Source organism: Rhinolophus ferrumequinum, chromosome 6 (assembly GCF_004115265.2).
Source record: "Rhinolophus ferrumequinum isolate MPI-CBG mRhiFer1 chromosome 6, mRhiFer1_v1.p, whole genome shotgun sequence".
NCBI lineage: Eukaryota > Metazoa > Chordata > Mammalia > Chiroptera > Rhinolophidae > Rhinolophus > Rhinolophus ferrumequinum.
In genome coordinates, this window is record NC_046289.1 from 56936540 (window position 1) to 56955643 (window position 19104).

Sequence of the window (19104 nt, forward strand, 5' to 3'; positions counted from 1 at the left end):
AGTTGAGTCATGATAGACATTTGAAGAGGATAGAAAGGAGGTTAGAAGGGACTAGAGATAAGCCTGGAAAAATAAATTAAGGTCAGATACTAGGTTGTTTGGACTCGTTATAAGATCAAGAGCCACTGATGGTTTTTAAGTACAGAAGAGACTTACGGATCATTCTTACTAAATTAATCCTAGGGAAAAGGCTCTTTGGGTTTGTTACTGGAAATCCAGCCTGTTATCACTTAAAAGGGTTGATATGACAAGGTTATGCCTTTCCTCCTGTGTTTGAGTGTTCTCTTTATTTGGAACACACTTCTTCTTCTTCTATGTATTGTATATACCCTTCCAATTCTTCCCGCAAGACCCAGCTTATATTCTATTGCTTCCAAGCTTTCCATATATCCAATAATGATAGGAATTGGATCACATTGGGTCAGAGGAACTCTTGAAGTGGAGGAACTCCAAGTTTTCAGGGAGTAAGAATACGATGTGTGAAAAGTAATATTTAGTAAGCTATCACTAATAGTCAAACCTGGGTTGGTGTGATAGCAAAGGAAAAGAAAAGACAGAGGGGCATGTGTTTGACCCAAGAACGACCAGAGTCTCTGGTTAGGTGTGTGGGGTGTGGTGTATGAGTGTCTGGGCGGTATCTCTGGAGGGAAAGGATGGTGTTCAAAGTTAAAGGCGGGAGAATTTTTGCGAGCAGAAACAAGGGAAGCTAAAGAACACGACTTGGGGTAAGATGATTTTGCATTTTGGACGAGCAGAGTAATATTTAAGGCCTATCCGAGACCAGAGAAAGGGCTGCGAAGTGCTCCTTAAGAGCGCAGCCAGAGGCCAGGCCCAGTTATCGGAGATGAGAGCACGCCGCACGCCTGGATCCCAGAGGCCATGGAACCCTAACCCTCAAGTACTCAAGCTTCCTCAAGTTCCACTCCCGGAGCTGACACAGAAGTTCTGTGCAAGTCTCTCCTCAGTATCCAATGGAGCTCGGGGCAGAACACCCCACCCGTCTCGGGAAACCCGGGGTGGTGGGGGTGGAGGCGCTCGTGCCAAACGCGTGCGCGCGACACGCAGGGAGGCGGCCTGAAAAAGACAGAGCGCGCGCCCTTCACGTGACCCGGCCCCGCGGCGGCTACGCACAAGACGCGCCTCTCACGTGCTCTGTCTCCAGCCCCGTCGCCGGCGGAGGCGGGCGCGGGCGCGTCCCTGTGGCGGGTCACCCGGAGGAGTTGGTCGCACAATTATGAAAGACTCGGCTTCTGCTGCTAGTGCCGGAGCTGAGTTAGTTCTGAGAAGGTTTCCCTGGGCTGTCCTTGTTCGGCGGCCTCTGCTGCCGCCTCCGGAGACGCTTCCCGATAGATGGCTACAGGCCGCGGAGGAGGAGGAGGTGGAGTTGCTGCCCTTCCGGAGTCCGCCCCGTGAGGAGAATGGTACTGGACCCACGCAGGCCCCGGCGGGGAAATGGTCCTGGGGGTTGCGGGCAGGAAAGGGGGAAGACCTGGCAGGCAAGTGTGTACCCAGAGCCACGCTTGCTGGGACGAAGGACCCCCGAACTGCCTTGAGATTTCCGGGCTTGCCCTGGCGGGACGGGAGTGCAGTTCGTTCGGGGGTGAGCGTCAGGAAGCAGGTAGCAAATCTGGCGCGACAGTTTGTCGCGGAATCCCCAGTGGAGACCCGGTTCCAGCGAGGGCCCCGAGAGGAGGCAGAGGCGCGAGCTGGGGAGTAGAGTACCTGGCTGAGCCGAGCGGCCGCAGCGCGCCAGACGCAGCGCTCGGTCTCCAAGCTCCGCATCTCCCAGGAGCGCGATCCTCCTGGCGCCAGTTGCTGGCAGATAAGGGAGCCAAATGCTCTGCTCAAGTTCTGCATGGGGAGGGAGGGTTGCGAGGGAACAAAAAAGGGATAGAGGACACGGGGTTGGAGCTGTGCCGTGTTTGCTGCGCAGCGAGTAGTCCACAGGTACATTTCCCTTTTGGAGCCAAAGGGGAGGGATTTGACGATAATGATGGTCGATCTTGCTTGGAATTTTCTAGCAAGATTTAAGGATTTTACTGGGGCGCTTCCGTAGGTACCGAGGCGATGTATTGTCTGGGTTTATGTCGAGCTACCTCATCCGTTGCCCCAGAGGAGGGTTGATGTTTTAAATCGAAGGTGCAAGAGTTGAGAGAGGGATGTAGTACATTGCAGCTTTCGATAGAGCTTTTTTGTTAGAGCCAAGAATCACATTTGAAGATTTCTTACAAAGAAAGTCATTTAGATCAGGGACTTAAGAGCGGGATAGGTATTTCTGGTCAGTACTTGAACTTGATAGGCTTCATGCAAACTGCTCTCCCTCTGCTGGATTCTGGCAGGTTTACTTTTCTCTAGAATCTAATTCAAGCGCCATACCAATCTGAAACCACGAGTAGTTAGGCTTTGATTAAATAGTGCACCTTCCACTGTTTTCGACTTTCTTTGGTAACGTAAAGCCAATAAAAACGCCATTTTACCTTTTTCATAATTTTTAAAATACGGGTATGTTAAGTTCCTTTACCGTTGCTAAATTTTTTACGTAAGTGGTTTTTAAGGGAATCTATTTTGAGGGGTGAAAGTTGAATCAAAGTGCCTTTCGTTTTTAAGAAAAACAAACCATTAATACTGACGCTTAAGTGATGTGTTTAGTTTTCCTTTTTTTGAAGGTAAACAGCATAAATTTGAACATACCAATTTAGTATTTTGAAAATTTGAAAACATTTTTTTAGATACATTAGGAAATGGAAATGAAGATGATTCATCATCTTCAAAGCCATTGCTTCCTAATGTTTTATTAAAACAGATGACTTTCTTTCTAATGACTTTATACGGAAAGTCTTTAATTTCTTAGTCTTAACTCAGGTGCTCTTCTTAACAGCCTCTTAACATCTTGCTATTTACGTACTTTGACAACTAGCTTTCAAAAATTAAGGTGTGGTCTGAGTTTCTCCTGTTTCTACTACTGCCTTTCCATTTATGTCCAACCTTTTTTATAGCAGATGTGCTCCCCCACGGTACTTAGCACATAGTAAGAACTCAGTATTGAGTTGTAAAACGCATTCCTGTTGATTTTTACAGGAAGAAATTCTCACTTTAAATTTTTGTTCTTTACATTGCTTGAGTCCTGACTGCTATTGAGCTGTGTGATTTTCTTTGTTTCGATTAAATTACAGTGAAGCTTTAGGATAACCTAAAACTGAGGTTCTCTGATAATGATACCTCTTCAACTTTTAGATCAACACTGACCTAAAGTTCATCTAAGTATGTTGTATCGACACTGTGTGATTTGTATTGTAAATGCTTTTCTTAATTAAAGTTTATTGGGGTGACAAGTGTTAGTAAAGTTACATAGGTTTCAGGTGTACAATTCTGTAATACATCATTGTAAACTCTTATTTAAGGCATTTGCTTCCGGTAATCAGTTTCTTCTTTGACATTAAAAGAAAGCATACATTTTAAAAAGGTTTAAGACTAAGGAGTCAACTGACCAAAAAACAAAACAAAACAAATAAAATACCAAGAAACACAAGTGTGAAACTGGAGTGGAATCAAATTTTGTACAAAATTATCTACTAAGGCGACTTGTGTTATTCACATTTAATGTTTAATATATTCCAAGCACTATAATAGACCCTGGAATGGCAAAGATCTGTAAGGCAAGTTTCCCACCTTCTAACAACCTACATTCTAGTTATTTATGAAAGATCTACCGATCCAGAATGGAGGATGCGTACATTATTTCCTAAAACATTTAGTTTCTATGTTGCAGGCACTGTGATAGTTAATAGTTGTAAAGGGCAATATCAATATGCAAAAAAAACAATAATAGTGCGATACTTACTATTCCATAGTTTACTGTGAAGGTATAGGATAGTCAGAGAAAGAAAGGGAAGTCTGGGTATGCTTGCAAAGGAGCTGATGGTAGTAGAGGTCAGTCTTGTAGAGTCAATAGGAGTTGGAATTAACCAAGAATTAGAAGGAGCATTAAACTGGTTTTTAGTCTAAGGGAACTGAGCTTTAGAAGAGAAGAGCATACTTAGTTTATTCTGGGAACTACTGTACAAGTATCATACAGGCCTATCTTGGAGATATTTTGGGTTTGTGGACCGCTGTAATAACGTATCACAATAAAGCGAGTCACAAATTTTTTTGGTTTTCCAGTGCATATAAAAGTTATAATTTACAATATGCTATAGTCTATTAAGTGTGCAATAATAGCATTATGTCTAAAAAATGTACATACCTTAATTAAATATTGCTAAAAATTGCTAATCGTCATCTTAGTCTTTTGCTGGTGGAGACTTTTATCTTCAGTTTGTAAAAAAAGCCATATTTGCAAAGCATAGTAAAGCAAAATGCAGTAAAACGAGGTATGCCTGCACATAGTTTGGAATGAGTAGAGTATGGGATAATATGGAGCACTGGTGAGAGTGTTATAAATATAGACAAGGACCAGATTTCTGAGCGCAATTTATGTCATGCAAGGGGGTTTGGGTTTTATTCTGGAAATATTGGGGATTCACTTAAGGAAACAATATAGAGAGTGAATTTATGTGCTGAAACTGGAAGAAACTAAATGGGAGTCTATAGCAAAATGATCAAAATTTTTAAGGCTTGAAATAAAGTAGTAGTAGAAAAAAAGAAAGAACAGATTGAGATGTTTAGGGGTTAGAATATTCAGAACTTGGTTACTTTTATGGAGTACTGTGCACAAATGTGTGTTGGCAAATATCAATAAGAACTAGACATAAAATGAAAATGTAATAATTGAAGTCATTACTTAAAATGTGCAAATGTAATACTTGAAGGCAATACTTAAAATGTGATTTTTGTTTTTGATTTTTAAATGAAGGTCTGTCTATTGAAGCAAGCACTTGCAAAATTTGTTGGAGAGTTCTAATTATAGATATTTTTGATCTAGTGCTCTGATATTCTCTCTTTAACTTTCTAATATGGGAGATTCAAACATAACAAAGATATAATAAATGAATCACCATATACCCATGACCAATTTCAACAGTTTGAAACGTCTAAATTTTTATTCTTGTTACCCTTCCCAATTCCTCTGCATAACTGAATAACTAAATAAGTAGTTCCCCCTTATCCTCATGGAATATGTTCCATGACCTCCACTGGATGCCAGAAAGTGTACCAAACCCTATATATACACTGGTTTTTTAATACATACATCCTATGATAAAGTTTAATTTATAAATTAGTTATTGTAAGAGATGAACAATAATAACTAATAATAAAATAGAACAATTATAACAATATACTATAATTAAAGTCATGTGAATATGGTACGTCTCTCCCTTTCTCTCTCTCAACCAACCTGATAACCGAGAGAGCTACTGAGTTACTCGTGGGCAGGTAGCATATGCAGTGTGGACATGCTGGACAAAAGAATGATTCATGTGCTGGTTGGGATGGAGCAGGACGGTGAGAGATTTCATCATGCTACTCAGAATGGCATGCAATTTAAAACTTAAGAATTGTTTATTTCTGGAATTTTCTATTTCATATTTTCAGACCACAGTTGACCGTGGATATCTGAAACTGTTGAGAGTGAAATTGCAGATAAGGGGGATAGCTGTAATTTAAAAGCAAATAGCAGACCTATTTCATCTATAAATACTTCGTTGCATGTATCTCTGAAAAGATAAGGACTCTTAACACATCTGCAGTACTATTAGCACACCTAAAATATTAAAAATTATTTAATGTCATTAAATATTCATGTTTTTTTTCAGTTGGTTTCTTTGAATTAGGATCCAAAAAATTCCACACAGCATTTGATAAATAAATCTTTTAGTCTTTAGCCCCCTCCTTTTTTTCCTTGTCATTTATGATTTATTTAGTGAAAAAAATCCAGATTATTTGCCCTGTAGAATTTCTTACAGTTTGGATTTTGTTGAATGCATCCATGTAGCGTCCTGTAACATGTCCTCTCTATTTCCTGTGAACTAGGGGTTAATATAAAGACTTGATCAGATTCTAGTTTGATAGACTTGGCTCTTCACCTAAGCATCTTTTCCAAGTCATACTCCTTTATGAGGATCACTGTTACCCTCTCTGTCTGTAGAAGGCAGATAATATTCTTTCCTCTACTTGAACTCAGGAGCAATACTAGGATTAAAGTCTGTGGCACACTATTTGCCCCTCCTTGTATTATGAAAACATGTTAATAACACCACAACTATCCAACTGCCAGACTTCTGGAAACTTCAACCTTTGGAAATCCAGCTCTTCATGGAAAGAAAAAAGCTTTTGAACTAAGCCGTTATCAGGACTATAAGAACCTTGAGACGAGAGTTCAAGGTTGATTGAAATATATGTACAAAGTGAAATTTAGTAGGCTTAGTTACCTACTTTCCTATGACATCTTGGTAGTATATTGGGAATGGTAAAAAGAACGTTATCTCAGAAGCAGACTGTTACTATAAGAAGGAGACTGGGGAAGCATTAACTAGACTAGAAACAAGGCTGTAAATTACCCTTCAGTATGTGAACCAGTTCTCTGCCTTGTCTTCAGTATAATTTACCATACCTAATACCCAGAAGGTACTTTGACTAAGAAAAGAGTCAATAGACTTTAGGCAAATATTCATAATATTAACTTACATGTATTAGCTTTAGTTGTGGCTATTGATCTAAATTTTTTACATATATCAATTGCATATATTACGCTCAAGAAAACTGAAGTAGACAGTTTTTTTCCTCCATTGTTTGTATAAGTAACAGAAAAGCAAAAGCACTTACCGAAGGTCATAAGGCTAATTAGTGGTAGAATAGATGTTGACTTGCCAAATTATAGAAACTGGGAGAATGATTTTGATATGCAGGGGCATGTATATTTGTGAGATAGCAGATAACAGGTGTTATGCTAAGCAAAAGAGTTAAGGTCATTAAAAAATGTTACTTTTTAAAAAAAAATGTATCATATCTTTTTCAAATGGTATAAAACCTAGAGTTTCCTTTATTGCCAGATTTCTATGTAGTAACCTTAGGACAGGTTATTCACGATAACCTTAGATAGGTTATTGTATTTTGACAAAATGCGGAGACTCACTAGTCTGCGGGGATCCTTGAAAAAGTCATTAATTTAAATAGATTTCTGTGATGGGTAGAACTTTTTAATAAAAACCATAGAAACCTATCATGAATGTATCAACAAGATATATCATCACATTACTCAGAATAAGTTAATATGGATTACTTACAATATGAAGGCTCAAATTTTGTGATAGAGTATGTCCAAATATTTTCTTTAGATTTCTCTTTTTCAGATTAATTTTTGTTGCTGAAACTTCAGCAGTTGTACTAGATATTAATTGATTCAACACTACAGTTGTATTGAATTAGATATATATGATGGATCCATTTAATTCAACAGTTTCTGTTGTTTGGGGAAAAATATCTTAAGGAAACAGGAATAAAAGTGAAGAATTTAAATCGTACTGTTTGACTGCAAGTACATAATGTTTTAAAAAGGATATAATTGGAGTTGTTTTCTTTGTTATGGAATTCAAATTTATAAAAGTGGATAGATCATAATATAGCAGATATCCATGTGCCTACCACCCATCTTAAGAAATGTACCCCATCAAAATCCCATTTCACTTTCCACTTCTGCACACATAACTATCTTCAGTCTTTACTGTTCTTTTACATGCTTTTATATATAGTGTTATCACATAGAGTATATACAATATACGATAGTTTTTTGGTATTTCTAAGTTTAAGATATGTGGAATTGTGTACATCTTTTTATGGACTTTTTTTTTCTTTTTACTTAAACATTAGGTTTTGGAGATTTATTCATGTTGATACATGTAAGGCCTAGTTTGTCCCTTTTAACTGCTATATATTATTCCATTATGTAAATATGTTATATGTTGTCCATTTTACTATTATTGGGCATTTAGGTGGTTTCCAGTTCTTTACAAATAATGATGCAAATACTTGTATGTATCAGCTTATGTACAAATGTGAGACTTTTCCTAGGATGTATATATCTAGAAGTAGAATTTCTGGGTCATAAGGTAAGTATATCTTCAACTTCATAGCTATTGCCAAAGAGTTGACCAAAGTAGTAGTGCTCCCTGTAGAATGTGTATGAGCGTTCCCATTTTTTTTCCAACTTCTTTGCCAACACTCAGTTGACTAGGTTATTTTATTTTGTCAGACTCATGAGTATGAAATAGTTCCTCATTGTTTTAATTTGAATGTCCCTGGACACTAATAATGTTGCCTGGTATTTCAGGTTACAGGCTTTTGGCTATGGTTACCTCTTTTCTGGTGAATTGCCTATTTATAACCTTTGCTCAGTTTTATATTGGCTTATCTTTTCTTGTTTATTCTAGAACTTCTTTATATATCCTGGATACTAATCTTTTGTTGCTTTTATGAGCTGCAAATATCTTTTCCAGTCTATAGCTTTTTAATTTTTTACTTTGTTAATAGTAGGCCATTTACTTATTTTTAGGTTGTTGATGTTACATTGGTTATTAATTTTAGTGTAATAATTTATCAGTATTTTCTTTATAGCATATACTTTTTCTTATCCTGAGGTCATAAAGTTATTTATTTACTGGTAGAAGTTTAAAGTTTTGCTTTTCACACTTTGAATTTAGTAATCCATCTAGTATTTGTTTTTTGATTTCGTGTGATAGTTTCTATACATATAGTATAATAGTTCGTATTTTGTCCTGGTTTATATTTCTTCATCACATAGCAAGTTTCCTGAAATACAAGTTTCTGTTTCTAAGCGTTTTATTCCTTTGTTCTGTCTTCGCCTGTGTCAATATATTTATTTTGATTTTTTAACAATCATAGGTGTCTAGATAAAATTTCTTGACTTAGCATAAGAAATTTAAAATGTTTGATTTTTTTTTCCCGCCAACTGCTTATCTTTTTCATCCTAAAAAGATGAGTTTTGGTCCCTTTTCATTTTACTAATAATTCTTTATGTTACAGTGAATTATTCTAGGTAAGAATTTCCTCTACATTACCTGAGGAAAACATTACTACTGTTTGAACTAAATTGAGGTTGGCCACTTTTTAGACTGAGTATGCCTACTCTTCAATTATTTAATATCTCGGGCTCCCTAGTATGGCATGATGGCAATTGATTACACTTCTCTTTATCAAACATTTTCTATCCCACAAATCTGAGGCAATATTTGATGACTGTTCAACAATCAGGATAGCTTTCTCTATGAGGTCAGCGGGAAAGCAAAACCAACAGAAAATAAGATTGGATGTAGTAGGACTCTCTTTACAAACATAGGCATGGTCTGAATTTGATTCAGTTCAATTTTTTAATATATTAATATAAAACTTTATCAAACTATTTGTTATTCCACAGAGGCTTTTCAATAGTGTCTTTAAAACCCTCTCACAGGGTTTACATCTGAATTATCAATAGTATCTAATTATTAGTTAATTAGTTGAGTAGTTGGCAGCCACTGAAAGTAAGAACAGAACTCTAGGGCTTATCAGAGTGCCAGAAGATCAGATGAATTGGACTCTGATAGCGGGAATTAGAGACTGCCAGCGTATTTCAACATTTTGCTTTGGGCTAGCCTTAATTTTTTTGTCATTGTCTGCCATTACTGGCAGGCATGTTGACCTGTGTACAGATTTATCACATAGCTTGAAATTTCTAGATCTGTAGTGTTATTTAATTTTTTAAGTATATGTATTTTATTGGTTGGCAACCCCCTTTTTAATTTGATTGCCCTTTCTTTTGAGTATGGGTTACATTTTCCTGTTTCTTCTTATATCTAGTAATAATTTTGGGTTGTACCACAGATGATGTATTACCTAATAGAGACTCTGGGTTCTGTTATAATCTTCTGAAGACTATTAATTTTTTTTTAAGTTGTTGTTATGGACTGAATGTTTGTGTCCCCCCGTAAATAAGTGTTGTCCATTAAACCAAATGTGATGGTATTTGGAGATGGGGCCTTTGGGAGGTAATCAGGGTTAGATGAGGTAGTGAGGGGTAAGGCCCTTATAAGCAGAGACACCAGAGAACTTGCTCTCTCTCTCCACCATGTGAGGACACAGTGAGAAGATAGCTATATGCAACCCACGGATAGCACTCTCACCAGACACCGACTCTGCTGGCACCTTGATCTTGGATTCCAGTCTCTGGAACTGTGAGAAAATGAAGTTTGGTTGTTTAAGCCAACCAGTCTTACGGTATTGTAATGGCAGCCTGAGCAGACTAAGATAGTAGTTGATTAATTTGGCTGTACTCAAATTCCAAACTCTGTCTCCTTCAGTGGGCAGCAAAAATATATGCTCAGTTGTTTCATTCTTAACTGGGCTGCTTGGAGTCTGCCCCACGTATACATACTTCATCGGGCAGCCAGGGATTTGAGCAGAATTAATATGCAGCATTTAGGGCTCCTTTTCTGTGACCCTCTCCTTTGCAGGATTTTTTTCTCACCACTTTCCAGCTGCTGTTGTCACCTTGAACTTGGTATTCTGATTCTTCAAGCCAGAGGACTGGGATTTCGATTGGAGTTTTAGCTGCTCGGTAGGTGTTGAGTGGGGCCTGTCCTCAGTCCCCTTAAAAATGGGAAACTCAAAACACCGTGCTGTTTCTTTTTTCAAGTGTAAACTCTAATTTCTGCCTGCTTTTCGTTGCTCTTCAGTGCTGTTAACTTGTCATTTTTTTTTGTTTTTATTTTGTCCAGGTTATTATCTGTGGGAGGGTTAGTTCAATAGAACCCACCATAGATGGAAGCTCCTTACTAATATTAACATATAGAAGCATAGAATATATTTAGTTGTAAAAATAGATTGATTTCCACCTGTTACTTTGAAGCAGAATTTTTCAGCAATCTTTACCTTTTTCCCCAAGTTTTGCCATTAGCATCTAGGCAGGAAGGATGTTCTGTTACTAATTTGTTCGGAGAGTAGGATGTAATTAGAAGGTTTATTGATAATGTATGTTCCCCTACTGCTGGTAGACAGATAGGAAGAATTTATAGTTTATGGAATTTTGAAGCATTGTTGAGATTTGACTGTGCGTCAGGCATTGTGCTAAAACACCTTGCATGGATCATTTTGTTTAATCTTCAGAGCAACATTGTGAGATACTGTTACTGTATTTTACAGGTCAGGAAACAAGTTCAGAAATGTACTTAAGGTTGCATAGATAATAAACAACAAAGCTAGAATTCTGACTCAGGTTCATCTGACTCCGGAATCTGTGCTCTTTTCCTCTTGGGCTACCATTCTGTGATTACAGTTTTTACTTTACCTAGAACATTTAAGTTTAGGAATTTTCACATTTGTGTTTGTAGTGTGCCATCTCTTGGTAAAATTCAGTAATGCAGCCTAGCAAAAGCAGGAGAAATATAAAATTAGGAATGTATATGTGTGCTTATAATCCAGGGCATACTGAATTGGGTAATTGATGGCAGAGCAGAAATTCAAAAACCCAAAAATTATAGAAACCTACCATTGTGAAGGATTTACAACTCTCAGCTGGGGTATGTGACTATCAGGTATGTAAAGTCAATTCCTAATGTAATAAATGAAGGCCACAAACAGCAAGAATGCTGTGTATGGGGAGAGTATGTTTACATGTGATGGTTGCACAAGCAGAATGAGAGGCAGTAGGCCCTTGAAATAAACAAAATTGTGAATAAGGTGGAGGGAGCTGTAGGAGATAATCTTAAAACATGCTAATATCATTGTATATGCCTGTAGGCACAAAATCTAGTAGAAGTTTGTGAGCCTCGGAGTGACGTGATTTAAGTGACTTATCAAACAGTTTTGCTGAAGTTTTGGATGGATGTGCCAGTTAGAAAACTACTATGGAAGGTTCGAGGTTATAAAGAGACAGTACTGGCTATTTATAACAAGAATAATAAAATGAAACTAATGAGCAAGATTTGTTCTAGGTTCTGAAATCCAACATCCATGTTTTGAGTAGTTTTATGTTTTTTATATTATACTCAGAAAAATGCGTACTGAAAGTGACTGAAATGTCTTAGCTTGGTAGTGATTGGAAAAGACTTATTTCTGGAACAAAGCTGGATGTAAGTACTCAAACACTAGATTTTTTTGCTTCGTGGTGTTTACGTTTTATGGTTACATGTGGCTTATTTAAATGCTTTTTCTATTGAAACGCCTGCAGGAAAAATAACTATTGATATACATCAAAAAAACTTTAGCCCCACTTCTCCTCCCCTCCCATTGAAAAGCAGCTCTTGACTTTACACGAAGATGGCACCAAAAGTGAAGAGGGAAACTGTCCCTCCCAAAGCCGAAGCCAAAGCAGATGCTTTGAAGGCAAAGAAAGCAGAGCTGAAAGGCGTCCACAGTCACAAAAAAGGAAGATCCGCATGTCACCCACCTTCCGAAGGCCCAAGACACTGCGGCTCGGAAGGCAGCCCAAATATCCTCAGAAGAGCACCCCCAGGAGAACAAGCTCGACCATTCTGCCATCATCAAGTTCCCCCTGACCACTTACTCAGCCATGAAGAAGACAGAAGACAACATACACGTGTGTTCACTGTGGACGTCAAGGCCAACACGCACCAGATCAGACAGGCTGGGAAGAAGCTGTGACATTGACAAGGCCAAGGTCAGCACCCTGGTCAGGCCTGATGGAGAGAAGAAGGCATGTGTTTGACGGGCTCCTGACTAGGATGCTTTGGATGTTGCCAACAAAATTGCGATCATCTAAACTGAGTCCAGCTGGCTAATTCTAAATGTAAAAACTTTTCACTATACAAAAAGAAAAGAAACTCTTAATACAAGGGTTTACTGGAATTGTAGAACTGGGTAGAAGGGACATTAGTGTCTAATAAACAGTGTAGAGGAAGAATCTGAGGGACTTGGCACGTGCTTGTTGGATTGAATTGACTCAGTGGGAATGAGAAAGAGTTTTTGTGGGATTTAGCTTTTGTGGGCTAGCAAACTATGCCACGTGGACCAGATCTGGCCAAGGCCTGTTTTGAATGGCATTGAGCTAAGAATGGTTCTTAAGTTTTTTTAAGGGTTAAGAAACAGAACAAAGACTATGTGACAGAGATAGTATGTGTCCAGAAAACCTAAAATATTTGCCATCTGGCCTTTTATAGAAGAAAATTTGCTGATCCCCCATTTAGATTATAGTCATACTTCCCTAAAAAGGGCGGTATTAAAGGAAATTATCAGTTTAGGGGGAAAAGTGTTTATTTAGGATCCAATAAGTTGCACATGTTGTTTGAAATAATTTTAGAGGTGAATTTGAAGAAAAGATGAAGAACCCGGACTATATTAATCAATCTCTGTGTTTATTCTTTTATAAGGCATTATGGTACACTAAAGAATTTGGAAACTATCTGTTGTATTCATTCCTTTGCCCCATTCCATGACCCTGTTGCCCCTTCCCAAAAGACTGGGGTGGCTCTAGTTTACTTATATTTGTCTCCCTGCTAGATTAATCTCTCTAAAGAGAGCTCTGATCATTTCTTATGTTAAACGGTACTTAGGATTCAGTTTTCTTCTATGTATAATTATCTCTTAAATAAAAATGTTGTGAAAATACTTTTGTTTGCATTTAGTAGGAAGTCATAAACTATGAAAAGTATATACTTATGATTCATTTTTATGAGTATTTCAGTTAACAAATATCCAAAGTTTGGCAAGCCAGTATTTAGGCTTAATTGCTATAGAGCAGTCATTTTGAAATGTATTTATCTAATTCCTCCATCACTATACTATCCCCACCCTGGTTTTATTTACTATAGAGTTGCTTTAGGCAGGCTATTGCTAAAGAGCAGGATAGGAGAAAGAAAAGGGGAAAAGCTAATACTGATTAGCAATAGGTAGTAATTAACAGTACCTTTTAGGAGAGGTATGTTAGCCCCTCTGTTCTTTTTATTTTTTTCCACGTTCAAAAAATTTTATACAAGAGTGATCACATAGGAATTTACCTTTTGAAAGTTATTGATATATTTCCACTTATTGGTTTCAAGAAATAAGTAAGAAAGGTAGCTTGGGGTGGCCGGGTGGCTCAGTTGGTTAGAGCACGCGCGAGCTCTTAACGATAAAGTTGCCGGTTCAATTCCCACATGGGATGGTGGGCTGTGCCCCCTGCAACTAAGATTGAAAACAATGACTGGACTTGGAGCTGAGCTGCGCCCTCCACAACTAGATTGAAGGACAACGACTCGGAGCTGATGGGCCCTGGAGAAACACACTGTCCCCCAATAAAAATTAAAAAAAAAGTGGCTTATGTAAAGCAAATAAAGTGATTTTTGAAATGCTTACCTAAATTTCTCTTCAAATGTCAGTAGAGGCTTTGGAGTCAGGGCAAACTGTTCGCTGTATGACCTTGGGCAATTCCCTAGCTTCTATGTCCTACTAAGTCTGTGCATCTGTAATGTGGGAATACTGATAGTACCTAACTGAGGATTATTGTGAGCATAGCATAAGTTAATGTATATAAACTATTTAGAATAGTGCCTGGTAAACACTGTATCTACTGATTAAAGTTGTCTGTTATTATCTGCACTTTGGCAAAGGGTTTCCAAAATATACAATGTAAACTATGTTTCAGGCAACATTTTTCTAAGCTACAGTGGGTAAATTATATGTGAATTGGGAAATTATGAATATCTAATAAGAAAGACATAGCTTTGGGTTTCCCTGTGTATGGTGACTCCTGTAATTGGGCATATCCCTTGTGGGGACCTTGGAAACTCTGTATATGATGTTGTTATGAGGAATATTGGCTTTTGGCCGATCCTGTACCTGCTCAGTGTGTACCTTGTCATCTTGCACTTGAGCTGTCTGCTGAATGGTTGATTTAAGGACTCTCACCAGTGAGGGACAGTTGATGCTGCCTTGTTGGCAGTCTGTGACCCCTGATTTGTTTTTCTTAGGCTGGTTCCAAGAATGACCTATGGTGTTATGGGAGTCTTTATCTCTAGTTGAGCCTAAGAAGAACCCTCTGGTAGGCTTTGTACTCCTTTGACCTCCATGTGTTGTATAAAGCAATTCATAAACAACCACTATCTGTAGGAAGTTGGGATTTGATAACATGTCTTAAGGTGTTTTATAAGTATACACTTACAACTATAATAGAAGGTAATTTCTGGAATGTTCTACCTCTGACCTATCATAAATAAACAATATTTTAAGTTTTTTTCTTCATGTTTTGCTAATGCATACCTACATGTGGGTTTTTAATTTGTTTGTTTGTTTTTTTAATCCTGCTTGGGAATTGGGTTTTCAGAATCTGTGGATTGGAGTTTTTCATCAGTTCTGGGAAATTCTCATCATCTCTCTAAACATGGAGTCTGCCCATGCTTTCCCCTTTCTCCTTCTGGGACTCTGATTAAACATACATTTGACCTCCTCATTTGATGATTTAGTTTTATAATCACCACAATCCAGTTTTAGAAACCTTCCATCACCTCACAAAGTTCCCTTGTACTTGTTTGCAGTTTATCCTTGCTCTCACTCTCAGCCCCAGGCCGTTACTAAACTTACTGTTTCTGTGATTTTGCCTTTTCTAGAAATTTCATGTAAATGGCATTATATAATCTTATGTGCTGGGCTTTTTCTGTTCAGCATAATGTTGTTGTGTTTTTTTTTAATTTCAGGTGCACAAGACAAAGTAATACTTAGACGTTTATCATTTATATCCCTCACACTGTGGACCCTCCCTCCCCCATCCACTATCTCTCTGACATCTCACCGAGCCATCCCATTTCCACTAGCATAATGTTTTTGACGTTCAGCAATGTTGCATGTTATTTTTAGCTTGTCCCTCTTCATTGCTAAGTAGTATACCATTGTATGGATATTTCATTTCATTGGCTATTATAAATAATGTTTCTGTGAACATTCAAATACAAGTCTTTGTATGGACATATTTTCATTTTTTGAAGATACTTAGGAGTGTTGCTGTGTCATACGTAAGTTTACGTTTATTAATAAACAGTAAGACTTTTCCTTATGTGTTTATTTCATTTTGCAGTTCTACTAGGAAAGTATGATAGTTCCAGTTCGTACATTCTTGCCAGTACTTGGTATTGTCAGCCTTTGATTATGGATAGCCCTTCTAGTGGTTGTGTAGGATCTAGTGTAGGATCTCATTGTGTTTTTAAATTTGTTTTTCCCTAATGACCAATGAAGTTGGTCAATAAGCATCTTTTAATATGCTTATTTTACCAAATAAACTTATTTGATATCCTCTTTGGTGAAATGTCTTTTCTCCATTTGCTGATTGGATTGATTGGCTGTTTTTACTGTTGGGTTTTCAGAGTTCTTTATATTAGTGAATATTAAGTCCTATATCAATATATGTTGCAGGGTGGAGTAATCCATAAATTCCATCAGGTAAAACTGGCCAGTAGAATTGTTTAAGTCTATTCTGTCCTTGCTGGTTTTCTGCCTAATTGTCCTATCAAGAGAAGGTGGAGGAAAAAAGGAGAATGTAAATTCCATGTTTCCCCAAAAATAAAACCTAGCCGGACAATCATCTCTAATGCGTCTTTTGGAGCAAAAATTAATATAAGACCCGGTATATTTTACTATAAGACCGGGTCTCATATAATATAATATAATATAACATAATATAATAGCGGTCTTACATAGTGTAATGTAAGGTAATGTAATACTGGCTCTTATATTAATGTTTGCTCCAAAAGACGCATTAGAGCTGATTGTCCGGCTAGGTCTTACTTTCGGGGAAACATGGTTGTACAAGGTTGCATTTCATAGTACTTATCTACTCCCATATATTCCCAAGTCCTTTCTGTAGATGAGGAAGAAACTTTCTTCTACCCTCAAGGTTCTTTCAGGTCTAATTCTACATGAAACAGATTAATAAGAGAAAAATAACCACATTTAATACATACGTATGCATGGAATCCCACATAAATGAAAGAGTCAGAGACCCAACATACATGAGAGATTCAAAGACAGAAAGGGAAAATGAGGTATATATGACATTCTGAGTTAATGATCAGGTCAGATGCTTTGGGGTGTCAGAGGGGAGGCAGGTCATTCGCAGGATGATGAGAAGAGCAGATGTTCAGTAATTAGAAGTTTGCCCTGCCCTATATATAAGTCATAGAAAGTTATTTCTGGTGATAACTCTTAATATGGGCGAGGGCCCTAATTTAAATTCTTTAAGGGAGAGGTAAAAGTTTCTTGTTAGCCTGCAGGGTCTTGATTACCTTCAGCTCAAAATAATTCACATGCCAAAGTGGCATATTTTGGAGAGGCCTGTTCTGAACCCCTATATCGCCTAGACTCCTTCCGTTTTCGTCAAGTACTTGTCATTTAATGGGGCTTCTTAAAGAGTTCTTCTGTATCCTTAATTACCAAATTTGTTCATGCTGTGTTCACCTTTTACCCATCTTTCATTTATATTGTAGGTTTCAGGTGTATGCTGATAAACTGCAAATAATTTAGTTAAATAAAAACTTTATATAGTTGGTACTAAAGCAATCTGAGTACTTCTTAATGCATCTGTATTTCCATTATTTCAGTAGGTTATTTGAACCCATACGTTAAGTGTCTAGTTCTAGTATCTGATTTTGGTGGATTTCATCACCATAGCATGAGACATAGCATGAGTCTTTGCCAGTTGTTTCCAAATAGCTCACAGGGAGAAATTCCAAACAAATTTTCTCTCTCTTTATACTGTTTATATCTGAATTTCATTAATTAATAAACGAACAACTAGTAAGCATATAGTAATAAGTATAATTATTAATCTGCCCTGTTTTTTTTTTTTTTTTCCAAACCAGTTCTAGTTTTTCTAAAAGGGAAGTACCGTTTTAAATGACAGATCACAGTATAATTTCAGTGCTGCCCCTAAATCCTGCATTTTTAATAATAGGAACATAAAGAAAATTTCATGAATTTAAAGCAGTAGTAGATTAGGTTGGTTTTGGTAGAAATTCAGCCTCACATCATCATGTGTCAGCAGCACTACCAAATGTGGTTTTTGTTTTCAAGTTACAAGCAGAAGTCCTATGAATACGTTTTTTGTCCTTTCAGTTACTGATGCTTCAGTGTATGGTTGTGGGGTGGGAGAAGGGGCCAGGATAGGAATAATGTACCAACAGGTTAACTCACATGGCCAGAACTTGTGGTTTTCTGGATAATGCTCTAAATCCGATCCTGGGGATGGTTCCATGCTCTATAGTTGCATAAGGGATGGGGGGCAGGAAGGGAGGTCGCATTTTTCAATAGTGTAATAAGCCTCATTGAGAAGATGAAATTTGTTCAAAGACTTGAAGGAGTTGGTAGAATGAAAATAATGAGGTAGGCTGCAGAAATGCAGACACTAGGATCTTAAAGATTCTTGTAAGGACTTTGTCTTTTGTAAATCTCTTGGTTAAAATGTGAAAGTATTGGAGAGTTTTGAGCAGAGAAGTGACATGAAATATTTTAAGAGGATAACGTTGTCTCTTGAGGAATAAACTGTAAGGTGGCATGAGTGGTTTCTGCAGTAAGCCAGGCAAGAGGTGATTATGGCTTGGATCAGAATAGTAGCAGTGGAGGTTGAGAAGGGTTTAATTCTGAATATGTTTTGAAAGCAAGCTGACAGGTTTTACTCATGGAATTATGTATGAGGTATATAAGAAGAGGAAGTCTAGGATGTTCCTAAGGTTTTGTCTAAAAAAGATAGAACTGGAAGAATTGAATTGCTATTTACTAAGATGGGGAAAGACTGCATGAGAAATGTGTATTTGGGTGAAAGCTGATTTCAATTTTGGCCATGTTAGGTTTGAGATGCCTGTTAGACATGAAAATGAAGCTGTTGAGTAGGCAGGTGGATATATGAGCATGAAGTTCAGGAAAGAATGTGGCATAGAAATATAAATTGAGAGTCATCCAGTGTATTGATGGTAAATTCAGTGTGAGCACTACAAGAGGGAGTATAATTTAACAAAATAAGCCCAAAGTCTGAGTGACTGTAATTGGAAAAAGAAATCCAAAGATTGGGGAGAAGAGGAGAAATCAGCAAGGAGATTAAAGGAGTGGTCAGAGAAGGGAAGAAAACCAAACTAACTGGTGAAAATGTTTCAGCAAGATGAGAATGATCAACTTTGTTAAACGCTGCTGACT

At 37.6% G+C, this 19104-nt stretch overlaps 1 protein-coding gene and 1 pseudogene across 3 annotated transcripts in view; both read left to right on the top strand.

Annotated features, from left to right (window-relative positions):
• Nucleotides 1–1036: 1036 nt before the first annotated feature.
• The window catches only part of TRPM7 (transient receptor potential cation channel subfamily M member 7), a 104737-nt gene continuing 86669 nt past the window's right edge, over nucleotides 1037–19104 (top strand). The window contains exon 1 of one of the 3 annotated variants that reach the window (XM_033107280.1): nucleotides 1037–1421. In XM_033107280.1, coding sequence (XP_032963171.1) covers nucleotides 1419–1421 — 3 coding nt within the window. In that variant the 5' untranslated portion in view covers nucleotides 1037–1418. Of the gene's footprint in view, nucleotides 1422–10414; nucleotides 10550–19104 lie in introns of those variants that run through there. The other 2 variants (XM_033107279.1, XM_033107282.1) reach the window with 2 other exon arrangements.
• Nucleotides 12122–12712, top strand: LOC117022977 (60S ribosomal protein L23a-like; annotated as a pseudogene).